The 14,290-nt window shown below is 45.0% G+C and overlaps 1 protein-coding gene across 1 annotated transcript in view; it reads left to right on the top strand.

Moving 5' to 3' along the window:
- The first annotated feature begins 4,176 nt into the window (after window positions 1-4,176).
- The window catches only part of esyt3 (extended synaptotagmin-like protein 3), a 43,194-nt gene continuing 33,080 nt past the window's right edge, over window positions 4,177-14,290 (top strand). The window contains exons 1-6 of the mRNA XM_055162635.1: window positions 4,177-4,650; window positions 5,237-5,278; window positions 6,032-6,166; window positions 7,057-7,133; window positions 8,699-8,768; window positions 10,786-10,875. Of these exons, the coding sequence (XP_055018610.1) occupies window positions 4,324-4,650; window positions 5,237-5,278; window positions 6,032-6,166; window positions 7,057-7,133; window positions 8,699-8,768; window positions 10,786-10,875 (741 nt within the window). The 5' untranslated portion in view covers window positions 4,177-4,323. The remainder of the gene's footprint in view (window positions 4,651-5,236; window positions 5,279-6,031; window positions 6,167-7,056; window positions 7,134-8,698; window positions 8,769-10,785; window positions 10,876-14,290) is intronic.

Here is a 14,290-nt window from a genome sequence, read left to right as displayed (position 1 = left end):
TAGATCAGATTTAGGTCCATTAAACCAAAGAAATTCTTGTTCTTTTCTGTAAAATAAAACAAACAAACAAACAAAAAACAACAACAGCAGCAGTGGAACAAGCACAGAACTTTAACTAGAGCAGAGTGCTATACAGAGCTGTCAGAAGTGTCCAAAATCAGATACCAATCGATACTTAAACTAGTATCAACACTAGATACTCATTTGAACAGGATTCAATACTAAAGAAGTTCCACTGACAGGACAGAGATGAACCTGTTTTGGTTGTTCACATTCAGGAACATCACTTTTTCTATTTGGGTGTGTTACAACCAACAAAAGGATGTAGCTGTGTCTAATAACCTGATATTTACAGATGACATGAGTGTGTGATGTAACTTAAGTCAACATGTTTGCTGAAGGTTCATTGTGTCTTCAGTCTTAAGAAAGTGCTATCTGACTTCAGTAACATATACAGTGATGGGAATAACAGTGTTAAAATAAAAATATTACTTTTTTCAGTAATGAGTAACTAATTACTTTTTCTATCATTACCACGTCGTTACCAACATGCCGTGAATGAAGCTGCTCACTGAAGCTGTCATCAGACTTGGCTCACACCACGACTCACACAAACGCAGCATATATATACATATACTATACAAGCTCTGTGTGTACGCCAATGTTATTCATACGAGGAAAACGGTGAATAAAATCAGCTGAAAAACATGCGACAAATCCACTCTTACCTTCAATAAGGACTGAGACAGAGACAGAAATGCTGCGGCTGTCCTCACTCCTCCGTGCTGTTACTATCTTCATAAAGTCACCATATAAACTCACGGCGGAGCTCGTATCACAACAGGACTCATATCGCTCTCTCTACTGCTGGACTTATTTCTCCACTAAAGCATTTGCTCTGCTGTGTGACATGTAAACAAACAGCGCCGTGTGATGATGTCATCGGCCGTGGCCCAGTTTGTTCGTTCGTGCAGCTGTGAGTGCCTTTAAAAAAAAAAGTAATGCAATAGTTACTTTCCCTAGTAACTAGTTACTTTTATAGTGGAGTAACTCTTTTACTAACTCACTTACTTTTTGGGAGAAATACTTACTTTTTCAAAATAATGTGCCCATCACTTCACATCAAACATACTATGATCACATTTTACCTTTGATTGTTTTGAAAATATTGTATTTGCCCCAAATAACACTAGAACATGTTTTATATTTAATTTATTTGTCACAATGAGGGACACGAGGACACTGAACAAACTGCTCTCCAACATGAACACTCCTGCTCCCCCACTGCACCAGAGGGACAGATAATACTCCCTACAACTGTACAACAACTCACCCTTATGGAACAGATAATACTCCCTACAACTGTACAACAAGGCAAGGCGAGTTTATTTGTATAGCACAATTCGTACATAAAGTAATTCAAAGTGCTTTACAGAATAAGAAATACATTAAAATCATAATAAAAACAAATCAAAACATAAATAATCATGAAGATTAAAATTAAAAAAGAGAGACATAAATTGGAGAGAAGAGTGCGGAATGAAAACCTTTCAGTTATATGCACAGTTAAACAGAAATGTTTTGAGCCTGGATTTAAACAGCGTCACAGAAGAGGCCTGTCTCATATGTTCAGGAAGACTGTTCCAGGTTTTAGCTGCATGAACCTGAAACAACTCACCCTTATGGAACAGATAATACTCCCTACAACTGAACAACAACATGCACGACCCGAGTGTTGACGGCTGGGACTCCGCTTTACGCAGTTCACTTTGTGGAGTTTAGATGACTTGGCACAATGCCAAGAGAACGGTAGAGAAAGCAAACTTGGAGTTAAACTTATATGTAGAATGCTTTTATCTTATCCTGCTGTTGAAGGTGCATCACTGTGTGTAAAGGTCCTGAACAGGTTTGAAGGCTGTACCAAGTGCTGAAGTTTCTTTAGTGCATCACATGTGCATATTAAACATTGAATTTATATATTTGTTTGACTATTGCACATTGAGTTGTTTAACCACTGAAATCTTATGTATGTTTAAAGCTACCACTGTGTGAAACATGTTTGCTTTTGAGGTAATTCTTTGCAGATATAGGTTGTGTCCTTTTAAGGAATTTCATTGTAAAGCAGCAGCAGTGGAGATGGTTCGGCCTGGTGTGAAACTAAACAAACTGGTGATTTACATTGGGCTGCTGTCAACTCCCTCAACCTAAAGGAATGCAGAGATATTCCAAGGAAGATTCAAGGCGTTACCTGTCCAACATATTATTTGCATATTCATATGAATGTCTATAAAACCTGGGTTAAGTTAGTTCAGAGGCAGTCAGATTGCCTGATCTTAAGACCTCTGTAGCCATAGGCAGTTAGGGACAACAATCTGACCCAGAGCTCTGTATTAGAATTGTATTGTATAGGGAATTAATTCTTTTTGTTTTTAATCGATCGATTCCAGTGGTTATTTTTAAGAGAACACGCTGAACGGTTTTTTTGAGGATACCTAACAGGTTAGACGGGAGTTACCTGTCACTGCAGATGGAGGCGCGCGGCACCATGCACTTGACTCAAGGTGCATTGATGCGGCCAAGCAGAGAAACTGTTAAAGTATGTTAATCATGTCCTCAGTTGTATGTCACAGGGAGGTGCTACAGGTTACAGGTTACAGAAGGCAGGTGTGTGTCAATTTATATATTTTTGTTCACTTGAGCTTGCCGTAGTTCTCGGAGCCAGTTCTCCAATAAATATGCCAAAAAGCGGCCGATTAAATGTCATTTTTCATCTGCTCTTTTTCACCCAAATGCAACGCTGGCTGTAACAAAAGTACACCGTAACTCAACTTTAAAAATAATGAAAAACTGGACTGTGTGGCAATTTGGACATTTGTGTGAATGGACAGGAGCAGGAGACCTTCATTACCTGTCTCCAAAGACCAGGGTGCAGGAGAACACGCTGTGAAGCCCAGTGTGTTGCGAGAGTCTCAGTCAGACAGAGGCACTGAAAGGATCAATAATTTAGAAATTTGGATATTTTCATGAATAAGGGCTCAAGAATTGGAATTTTACGGGGTCATGGAGGACAGAGCCTCTTACACAGGGACCCAAAATGTATGTGGACAAAAGGTTGAGCAGCGAGAAAGGAGCTCTGATAAAAGCTTCTAGAGAGCCGCTTCTCACAAGATACTTTTTACAGGATTGCATGAGTTTCTCTGGATTGCGGGATAATTTGTTGGGATTCTTTTTATCACCCCACAGCCCTGGCGGGGCTCCGTAGTAATGTAACTCTTGTATATTGTTCTCAAGTCTCATGAGGCTGTGGGTATGGCGGGTTACTGTTACACATCATCTTTGACGGACTATTTGTTCTCTGTTCTGTTCTATTTGTTCACCTTTCATAAACCCAGGTGCGCTGATCAAATGCGCTTCCCCAAAACAACAATAGAACCAACACCATTATGCAGAATCCAACATAACATAATATAAACTGTTAAAAAAATGAGTGCAAAATAATATAAATGAATTCTCCAAAATAATGTGCAAAATAACAATGACCCAAAACAATGTTGATACATCAAATAATATATGTCCAATATATATGTCAAAGGTTACAATATGTTTTAGTGAAAAGGGTCTTCAATTGAAAATGAGCTGTTTGGTGGAAGGGCGCCCCCTGCTGTGTGCGGTCAACACAGCAGGGGGCGCCGTTCGACCATTTTCTGATTCCAAACAAATAACGAGAAGGTTCAGCGTTTGTGGATCATAACTTTGGAGATTTCTGTCTAAAAACAGTGAATCTTCCACAGAGTGAAAGGCCCCTGCCCTCCACCTGAGACGATGCCATGAGACTGTAGAACGTGAGCGCGGCCTGCTGGTGTGTTAAAGTGAGAAACCTACAGTCTAGTGTTTGATTGCGTAAATGTTACAATTATATAAATGGAGAAGGAGGACAGATTTCCCTTCGTTTCCTTCGCACTGTGGTCTCGTCCTTCTCACTCCACAGGGGACTACACACTGTCTCTGGTGACTCTGTCTCGCCTCGGGGCCATGGCAGTGTTCTTATGACAGACCCACACTCAGGACGCGTCTCTCCGGTTTGGTCAAACGGATCGTCCCTCGTTTGGAATGCGCCAGCTCCGCCCGTCGCCCCGCCCACGCCGCAGGTGCGTCCCAAACAAACGCGGAAGTTTTGGAACCGACGCGCCGCTCCTCGGCTGCTCTTCTTTCCACGGAGTTCACCTCGTTTCCCCCCCGGCTCTGAGCTCCGTTCTCCGGTGTGCGCTCTGACAGAGAACCGGCTCTGGGCCCCGCTTTCCGCTCCGACAGAGTCCCAGCGCCATGTCCTCGCCCGAGGAGCTCCAGCTCAGTCCCTCGGCCGGGGCAGAGCCGCAGGACGGTGCCCTGAAGCCGTCCACAGTGAACCGTGTGCTCATGGAGTTCCTGATGTACCTGGGCCGGAGCGTGCTGCTCCTCTACCCCGTGTACCTGACGGGCTCCCTGGGGCTGAGCGTGAGCTGGGTGCTGCTGGTCATGCTGCTTCTCACCTGGTGGAGCAAGAACCGCGAGTGGAAAGAGGCGCGCATCGACTCCGCGCTCGAGCTACTGGACAACGAGACCCGAGTGATCCACGCGGAGCTCCAGAGCACCCTGCAGCACGCGTCCTGGGTGAGGGTCTGCTCATGTCACTACAGACCAGGGGCTTGAGGGGGAGGCGAGGTTTAGGCTACATGTTCATCTGAGAGTTTAAGAGACCTGACAGACCGTACAGCTGAAAGGTCCACAAGAATGAGACCAGGTCTAACCCAGGTCTTCTAGCCTGTTCTAGACCAGGACTACGAGACCTGGTACCGCACTAAGTCCAAACCAGCTCCACGTACTTGGAACTAAACCAGGTCTTAAACCAGGTCTGTGCTGTCGCCATGGTGACAGCGACTCATTTGCATAAACAGGTTAAACGGGTGTGAGCTAAATGTGCTGTTTGGGATCTGACCTCACTCCTCACCACTCCTACACCAGACTCAGTGACAGAGCTCTAATAAACACAAAGATGAACCAGTGTGTCAAACGAGCAGTTCACACTCAACTCTACGAGACTTATTTAAACCATTTCAAAGGCATTCAGGGTTACTGTGTCACAGAGGAGGGAGAGTGGTGCAGAGGAATGAGAGGAGGGTGCAGAGGAGGAGGGAGCGTGGGTGCAGAGGAGTAAAAGCAGTACTAAAATTCTAAAAAAAAGTGTCTTTTATTTCAGGTTCATTTTCCTGAGGTGGAGAAAGTGGACTGGGTCAATAAGGTACTGTGGTATTTTTGTAACCTGTATTTATATAATGTTTTTTATCATCATGATCAATTTTATCATTTGCATGATTAAAGAAATCCTCCATTCATTGTTGTGGATAACATGAGGGGTGTTTCCAAAAGCCTGAACTTTTTAAACACTGGCAGTGATCAAAAAAGGGACAGAATTGTGATTTTTCACCAGCCTCACTTCTGCAACAAAGATCAGGCCAGGATGTTTAACATAAACCACGTCTAAGCCATAAACCTGGTCTACATCATAAACCTGGTCTACATCATAAACCTGGTCTACATCAGGTCTAAACCAGATCTAAACCAGGCCTAAACTCCTGTAGAAGTTCTATAAGAAGGTACAGTTCTGTTTGTATTTGTGTTATTTATTAGCAGTGCATATTAAAAAACAACATCATGTAAGAGACAAACATGGACTTGTAAATATGTCCGATTATTGCCAAAGCTCATTTCCATCCTTAATCCCTGATGGACCAAAGCCACAACACGTACACATGTGATGTAGAGTTAGTGTAAGTATAAGAAGTAGCAGCAGCAGTAGTAGTACGTACAGTAGTACATACTGTAGTGTGTACTGTAGTACATACTGTAGTACATACTGTAGTACGTACTGTAGTACGTACTGTAGTACGTACTGTAGTGTGTACTGTAGTGTGTACTGTAGTACATACTGTAGTACATACTGTAGTACGTACTGTAGTACTAGTCTAGTGATGTGGTCTCTGTGGTTCGTCAGGTTCTGGAACAGGCTTGGCCCTTTTTTGGAATGTTTATGGAGAAATTATTAAGAACCAACATTCAGCCTGCTGTCCGACAGTCCAACCCCGCTCTGAAGACCTTCACCTTCACCAAGGTGCACTTTGGACACGTGGTAAGTAACACACACACACACACACACGCACACATCTACACACACAGATGCACACATACACACACATACACATACATGTATGCTCACCCACATGCACACACGCACAGTGTCCCTGTCACACACACGTACAGGTGAAGTGTCCCTGTCACACACACGTACAGGTGAAGTGTCCCTGTCACACACACGTACAGGTGAAGTGTCCCTGTCACACACACGTGCAGGTGAAGTGTCCCTGTCACACACACACGTGCAGGTGAAGTGTCCCTGTCACACACACACGTGCAGGTGAAGTGTCCCTGTCACACACACGTACAGGTGAAGTGTCCCTGTCACACACACGTGCAGGTGAAGTGTCCCTGTCACACACACGTGCAGGTGAAGTGTCCCTGTCACACACACGTGCAGGTGAAGTGTCCCTGTCACACACACGTGCAGGTGAAGTGTCCCTGTCACACACACGTGCAGGTGAAGTGTCCCTGTCACACACACGTGCAGGTGAAGTGTCCCTGTCACACACACGTGCAGGTGAAGTGTCCCTGTCACACACACGTGCAGGTGAAGTGTCCCTGTCACACACACGTACACGTACAGGTGAAGTGTCCCTGTCACACACACACGTGTACAGGTGAAGTGTCCCTGTCACACACACGTGCAGGTGAAGTGTCCCTGTCACACACACGTGTACAGGTGAAGTGTCCCTGTCACACACACGTGCAGGTGAAGTGTCCCTGTCACACACACGTGCAGGTGAAGTGTCCCTGTCACACACACGTACAGGTGAAGTGTCCCTGTCACACACACGTACAGGTGAAGTGTCCCTGTCACACACACGTACAGGTGAAGTGTCCCTGTCACACACATGTACAGGTGAAGTGTCTTGTATGTTTCAGCCCCTGAGGATCACTGGGATGAAGGCTTACACACATGAGGTGGATCAGAGAGAGGTGATTCTGGATCTTAATATCAGGTGAGAATCTAAAATAAATGTAACATTGTGTATAAAATACTCACAGATGAAATGGAAGGTCATTTGACTCTGTTTGGGATTTAAGTCATAATGTTGTTTCCTCATCACACACACAGTTTGTGTTCTGTTTCACACGTTTAACACACAAACCCTGCAGATTTAGGCTGAGTTCTTCTGTCAAACTGAAAACACCACCTTGTGATGTCATACAAAACGTGCACCAGTGTGTTTTTAAACTCCACACACCTTCACTAGGATCATTTACTCTTGAATTCCAGGGCTGAAACCTGGGATTGCCAGACTACGCAAAAAAGGTAAAAGGAGCTGTTAACTTGAAAACTACAACTACATGACATCACAAGGTGGAACAGAGCATTTGGAGCATTGGAGATGTAAACAGACTAAAAGGAGTTTCTCAAATATCTGTGAATAAAACAAAACACAACTCCAGGAATGTTTTTAAGGACATAACACCATTATGACATGGCTTAAGGCTCACAAGAGTCAGTTTTGCAGAATATAGGACCTTTAATGTGCGTTTTTAGAGTTATTGATTGAGAGTAACTCGATATGTCCTGGCTACTTGTCTACAGTATTGACTTTGTACTTTCCATCTTAGGTATTTCAGGTTTTACAGCAGCTGCAAGCTTCAAATAAAGACAGTGTCTTTAATTTGAAGCTGAAATGATCAGGGTTAAGGTTGGGGTTTAGTTTAAGCTTAGACAAGTCAAGTAGTGACTATGGTCATGGTGAAGATCAGTCTCCAGGAAATGAATAGAAGTCAATGGAATGTCCCCAAGAAACCATGGAAACCGTGTGTGTTAGTCTTGTCACAATACCGACATTTCAAACTCGTTTTCGATGCTAAAGAATAGATTCGATACTCAATACCATTTTCAGTATGGTTCAGATTTTCATTTATTTCATGTCCTTGTGGAGAAATTTGGCTCAATGTGGAGGTCAGCAGCATTAACATAATGTAAAGACATGATATAACAAAAGGCAAAAGAAGAACATATAAAACTGGACAATATACACAATCATTTTATGGAGTGGGGTATGATCAGGTTTTTGTACCAAAGGAACTCTGTATCTCCTCCAGACTGCAGGAGCTCATGTGTGTTAGCAACAAAAGAGAATGTGATTTTCCACATTAAATGGTAGAACTTTCTTTGCTGCTCTCATGTGTGTTATATGTGTGTAATGGTCAGTGGTGCAGTAGGTTCATAGTGTCCGTGTGTGTGTACTGGTCTATGTGCTCTTGTTCTGATACAGCTCAGGATCATTCTAAAGACGTTCACAAAAGGTTCATTTCTGTGAATGGGACTTTTAGAGTGTGGCTACCTGCTCAAATGAGTATCTAGTGTGTTTAGCATTAATGTGTGTATGTGTGTGCATGTGTGCGTGTGTGTGTGCATGTGTGTGCGTGTGTGCAATGTGTGTGTGTGTGTGTGCATGTGTGTGAATGTGTGTGTGCGTGTGTGTGTGTGTGTGTGCGTGTGTGTGTGTGTGTGTGTGTGTGTGTGTGCGTGTGTGTGTGTGTGTGTGTGTATGTGTATGTGCAGTTGGTCTGGAGACGTGGACATTGACGCAGATGTGAAGCCTCCCATCACCGCCGGAGTGAAAGGGCTCAAAGTAAGTCTCTGACAGTGATGGTGTGTTCCAGTCGTCCTCAGACCATGGACCAGTTGTGACCATGGAAGTATAACAAGATCTCGAAGATGAACCAAAGATGGCCCTGCATTATTTTCAATAGACTGTGCTCAATGGAGCAAAAATCCCCCAAAATATTCTTTCTTCCACATTATATCCTCAATACAGGCTAGCCCCGCCCACCATGTGATAACAAAAACCTGCACTGGGTGATCAGTTCTGTCCAAGCAGAGCGATGCTGCTACAGCGAGCTCAGATCGGGTGGATGACCTGTCAGACAAACATAGACAGTTTGAATTCCCAAAAATGCTTTGTACACGCCTCGTTCTTCAGCAATAACATGAACATGACACTCTGTGGGAGAATTGTTTCTGGGCTGGAGCTGCTGGAGCTGCAGTAATTGGAGCGGCCACTAGTCGATCTCACACCAGAACAGTCTCCATATCTTCTCCAGGTCTTATTATAGATCCATGGTTCTGACGTGTACATGATGACCGGAACACACAAAGATCTCAGAATTTCTACTCAGAAACTCAGAGAACATTTCAAAGTCTGAGTTTGAAAATGCAACATGGCGGCTCTAAACGCAGGAGGAGTTAAAATATGAATTAAATATTTGTTCAAATATTGCTAACATGTACTCAGCGCTAATGCCAACAAAAGCACAAAACCTCTCTCAAAAGTTGCTGTATAAACTGTTAATGTTAAAGATGAATTGGATCCTCGTTCTGGCTGATTTGAGCACTTTCCTCGTATTTGTTACTTTATGAATCCTTTACTGTAATACTTCAGTCCATTTTTTTCACTGGAGCGACAACTGATATTTAACCTGCAGATGACGTCATTCTGAGATCCAGGTTCCACTTGAACGCAGCGTAACATACTTCAGGACATACTGCACACTTTACTGCACACTTTACTGCACACTTTACTGCACACTTTACTGCACACTTTACTGCACACTTTACTGTACACTTTACTGTACACTTTACTGCACACTTTACTGTACACTTTACTGCACACTTTACTGCACACTTTACTGCACACTTTACTGCACACTTTACTGCACACTTTACTGTACATGTGTCATGTACTGTAACATGTACACACATGTTTTACACACAACTCCAGTCTCTCTCCTGCTCTCCTCAGCTCCTCTCCAACTAAATACCACACACCAGACCTCCTGCTCCTGGCACACTTAACCCAGAGATGCTGAAGGGTCAAATGCAAGTTTAAGGCAGAGATGCTGACGGTTAGGTCAAATGCAGGTTTAACGTTGAGACACTGAAGGATGGGTCAAATGCAGAATGAAGATATCCCTCTTAACATCAATATTATGAACTCTGATCTATTCTGCAAACTGGACTTTTCAGATCTTCTCACCATGCTGGATTAGTTTCTTCTCACTGACACACTGAACTTGAATCCAGGAGAAGAAAGATGGCTCAAATATTCATGAATCGCTCCAAATACAAGAGGTTATTTTTTCGATCCACAGTCATTTTCATCTCTCCTGGTACACGCCCAGTATGACGTACGCACTTCCTTCTCCAGTTTGATTTAATATCGGTGATACACGTAGGATTCAGCAGCATTACGTCGTCATTTTGGTCCAAATGTAAAAAGTGAAACAAGTGTAAAAAGCGTACTGTACCGGAGGAGTCACATCCTGCGCCGCTTTGTTGTCATGACGTTTACAGTGACGTCAGCTCCACTGGATAACGCAGTTTTTTAACACAGAACTTAACACACTTGTTTCTGTTAAGTTGTTTTTAGATCACCATGTTTTTAGATAGTCAATATTGTTATTTCAAATGTCCATTATTGATATATTTTAAACAACATAAACATAATGACGGGGATCAGAGGTTAGAACTATAGAGCCCACACTCACTACAGATCTGATATAACATGTAAAACGGACATTAACTGTTGAATTGTAGAGATCATTTATTTGAGACCAAACTGCACTGAGTGATTCTGTGTCTGTCTCCAGCTGCAGGGGATGATTCGCGTGATTCTGGAGCCCCTGATTGGCCAGGTTCCTTTAGTGGGTGGAGTCACCTTCTTCTTCATCAGACGCCCTGTGAGTTTTTTTTACATTTCATTTGCTACGTACAACACACACACAGACATTGGATAAGACAGGACAATACAGTAAGTACAATAGGGAACAATACAACACAAACACCGCCACAGCAGACGAGGTGTAAAGTGTGTGTGTGTGTGTAAGAGTGTGTATGTATGAGTAAGAGTGTGCGGTATCAGTGTCAGTGAACATAAATGATTAACTATGTATAGTAATGTGGAGATTCTTAACAGTGTATTGGAGGGATAAGCTCAATGTTGAGAAGAATGAAAACTATGGCAATAATAAGAGTACAAATGGCAGTCTGTAGAGCTACAAGTGAAAGAGGAAGAGGTGGTGGAGCTTCGTTATGTTTGTTAATGAGTACTTTGGATTGGTCTTTAAAGGGACAGTCCAGAATTTTGGACATAGGACTTCATTTCCTAGTGAGCCAGAGTGTTGGAGACGTGTGGAGACACTTTTTGAAATATTCCATCCAGTCCTTGTATTTGCAGAGGTCACTGGTGTTAGACTAGTGCATGTCAATGGTCATAGTTCTCCTGCCACTAAAAACAGTCTTACCCACTCCACAAAACACCCCAAACAAATCTATTATTACACCAGACTGTCCATGTGAATGTCTGTGTTGATAGAATCATTTTAGAAGTAAAACCAGCCTTGCATTTGAAGGATTTCTGTGTGAGCAGCAGCAGTGAGTTGTACTTCCTGATAGAAAGTTTGGCAGTGGTGGACTGATATATGAGAAAATAGTCCCTCAACATGTGACGATTCATGCGATGTAAGGTTAGTTTTATTTCAAACATTATTCTATCAACTAGAGCCCGACCGATATGGATTTTGTTGTGGCCGATATGAAACTGATATAATGGGAGTTGGTGCTGCCGATAGCCGATATAATCACCGATGTATTTAGTGATGTAAAAATTCACTGTAAATCTTGAATTGTTTAAAAAACTTAGGTTTGGCTCTAGTGGATTCTAAATTGAGTTTATTTAGGCAACATTTATTGTTGTTCTGACTCTTTACATCATATTTACACACAGTAGATTGGCCTAATGGTATTTTTTGCATCACATTCTAGCTACTAGTGATGGGTATTCCAGTTTTTTTTTGGAGAACCGTCTCTTTTGGCTCAGCTCACTAAAGCAGCTGGCTCTTTCAGCTCCCAAGCGACTCTTGAGATTGTTTTGTTGCAAGCAGGACTAAACCAAAACTGAACCAGGACTGAAAAAGGACTAAACCAGGACTAAAACAGATTTAAACCATGTGTGAAACAGGACTAAACCAGAACTGAACCAGGTCTGAGTGTCGGGACTCGGTCTCTCCCTCACTCGAGCCCAAGATTATTTGGTTTATTGATTTTATGCTGAACTGCAGCCAAATATGCACTTTTTAAAAAAATCCTATGCAAACACAGATTTCTGAAAGTTTTGTTTTCAGCCGCTGCTGCTGTCAAACTACGGGTTGAAGAGAAAAAGTGAGAAAAAGAGAAAACCCTGCTCCCAATAAGAAACATGCTCCCGTTGTTCGCTTCAAAGAGCCGGCTCTAAGAGCCGCTTCGATCGCGACCGACCCATAACTCCTAAATAGTAAAGAAACTACTGCTATTAGCTTTAGCCATAAAAACGTGCACCATCCATCCATCCATTTTCGTCCGCTTATCCGGGGCCGGGTCGCGGGGGGAGCAGTCTAAGCAGGGACTCCCAGACTTCCTTCACCCCAGACACGTCCTCCAGCTCCTCCGGGGGGACCCCGAGGCGTTCCCAGGCCAGCCGAGAGACATAGTCCCTCCAGCGTGTCCTGGGTCTTCCCCGGGGCCTCCTCCCGGCGGGACATGCCCGGAACACCTCCCGAGGGAGGCGCCCAGGAGGCATCCGGAACAGATGCCCGAGCCACCTCAACTGGCTCCTCTCGACGTGGAGGAGCAGCGGCTCTACTCCGAGCTCCTCCCGTGTGACTGAGCTCCTCACCCTATCTCTAAGGGAGCGCCCAGCCACCCTGCGGAGGAAACTCATTTCGAGCGCTTGTATCCGCGATCTCGTCCTTTCGGTCACTACCCAGAGCTCATGACCATAGGTGAGAGTAGGAACGAAGACTGACCGGTAAATCGAGAGCTTCGCCTTTCGACTCAGCTCCCTCTTCACCACAACGGTCCGATACAGCGACCGCATCACTGCCGAAGCTGCACCGATCCGCCTGTCAATCTCACGTTCCGTCCTTCCCTCACTCGTGAAACAAGACCCCGAGATACTTGAACTCCTCCACTTGAGGCAAAGACTCCCCACCCACCCGGAGAGGGCAAGCCACCTTTTTCCGGTCGAGAGAACCATGGCCTCGGACTTGGAAGAGCTGATCTTCATCCCAGCCGCTTCACACTCGGCTGCAAACCGCCCCAGTGCACATTGCAGGTCCTGGTTCGATGAAGCCAACAGGACAACATCGTCCGCAAACAGCAGAGATGAAATCCTGTGGTCCCCAAACCGGACCCCCTCCGGCCCCTGACTGCGCCTAGAAATTCTGTCCATAAATACAATGAACAGAACCGGTGACAAAGGGCAGCCCTGGCGGAGTCCAACATGCACCGGGAACAGGTCTGACTTACTGCCGGCAATGCGAACACAGCTCCTGCTCCGGTCATACAGGGACCGGACAGCCCTTAGCAAAGGGCCCCGGACCCCATACTCCCAGAGCACCCCCCACAGGACACCACGAGGGACACGGTCGAATGCCTTCTCCAGATCCACAAAACACATGTGGACTGGTTGGGCAAACTCCCATGAACCCTCGAGCACCCTATGGAGAGTGTAGAGCTGGTCCAGTGTTCCACGGCCAGGACGAAAACCACACTGCTCCTCCTGAATCCGAGGTTCGACTATCGGCCGGATTCTCCTCTCCAGTACCCTGGCATAGACCTTACCGGGAAGGCTGAGAAGTGTGATCCCCCTATAGTTGGAACACACCCTCCGGTCCCCCTTCTTATACAGAGGGACCACCACCCCGGTTTGCCAGTCCAGAGGTACTGTCCCCGACCGCCACGCGATGTTGAAGAGGCGTGTCAGCCAAGACAGCCCCCACAACATCCAGAGACTTCAGGTACTCAGGACGGATCTCATCCAACCCCGGAGCCTTGCCACCAAGGAGCTTGCCAACCACCTCAGTGACTTCGGCCAGGGTGATGGATGAGTCCGCCTCCGAGTCCCCAGCCTCGGCCTCCTCCTCGGAAGACGTGACGGTGGGATTGAGGAGATCCTCAAAGTATTCCTTCCACCGCCGGACAACGTCCCCAGTCGAGGTCAGCAGCTCTCCCCCGCACTGTAAACAGTGTTGGTGAAGAACTGCTTTCCCCTCCTGAGGCGCCGGACGGTTTGCCAGAATCTCTTTGAGGCCGTCCGATAGTCCTTCTCCATGGCCT

The sequence above is a fragment of the Boleophthalmus pectinirostris genome, unplaced genomic scaffold (assembly GCF_026225935.1).
Source record: "Boleophthalmus pectinirostris isolate CB_2022bp ecotype Guang Dong unplaced genomic scaffold, ASM2622593v1 HiC_scaffold_1, whole genome shotgun sequence".
NCBI classification, from domain to species: Eukaryota; Metazoa; Chordata; class Actinopteri; order Gobiiformes; family Gobiidae; genus Boleophthalmus; species Boleophthalmus pectinirostris.
The sequence above is the reverse complement of the archived record's forward strand: the minus strand, read 5'-3'. Positions and strand labels throughout refer to the sequence as shown.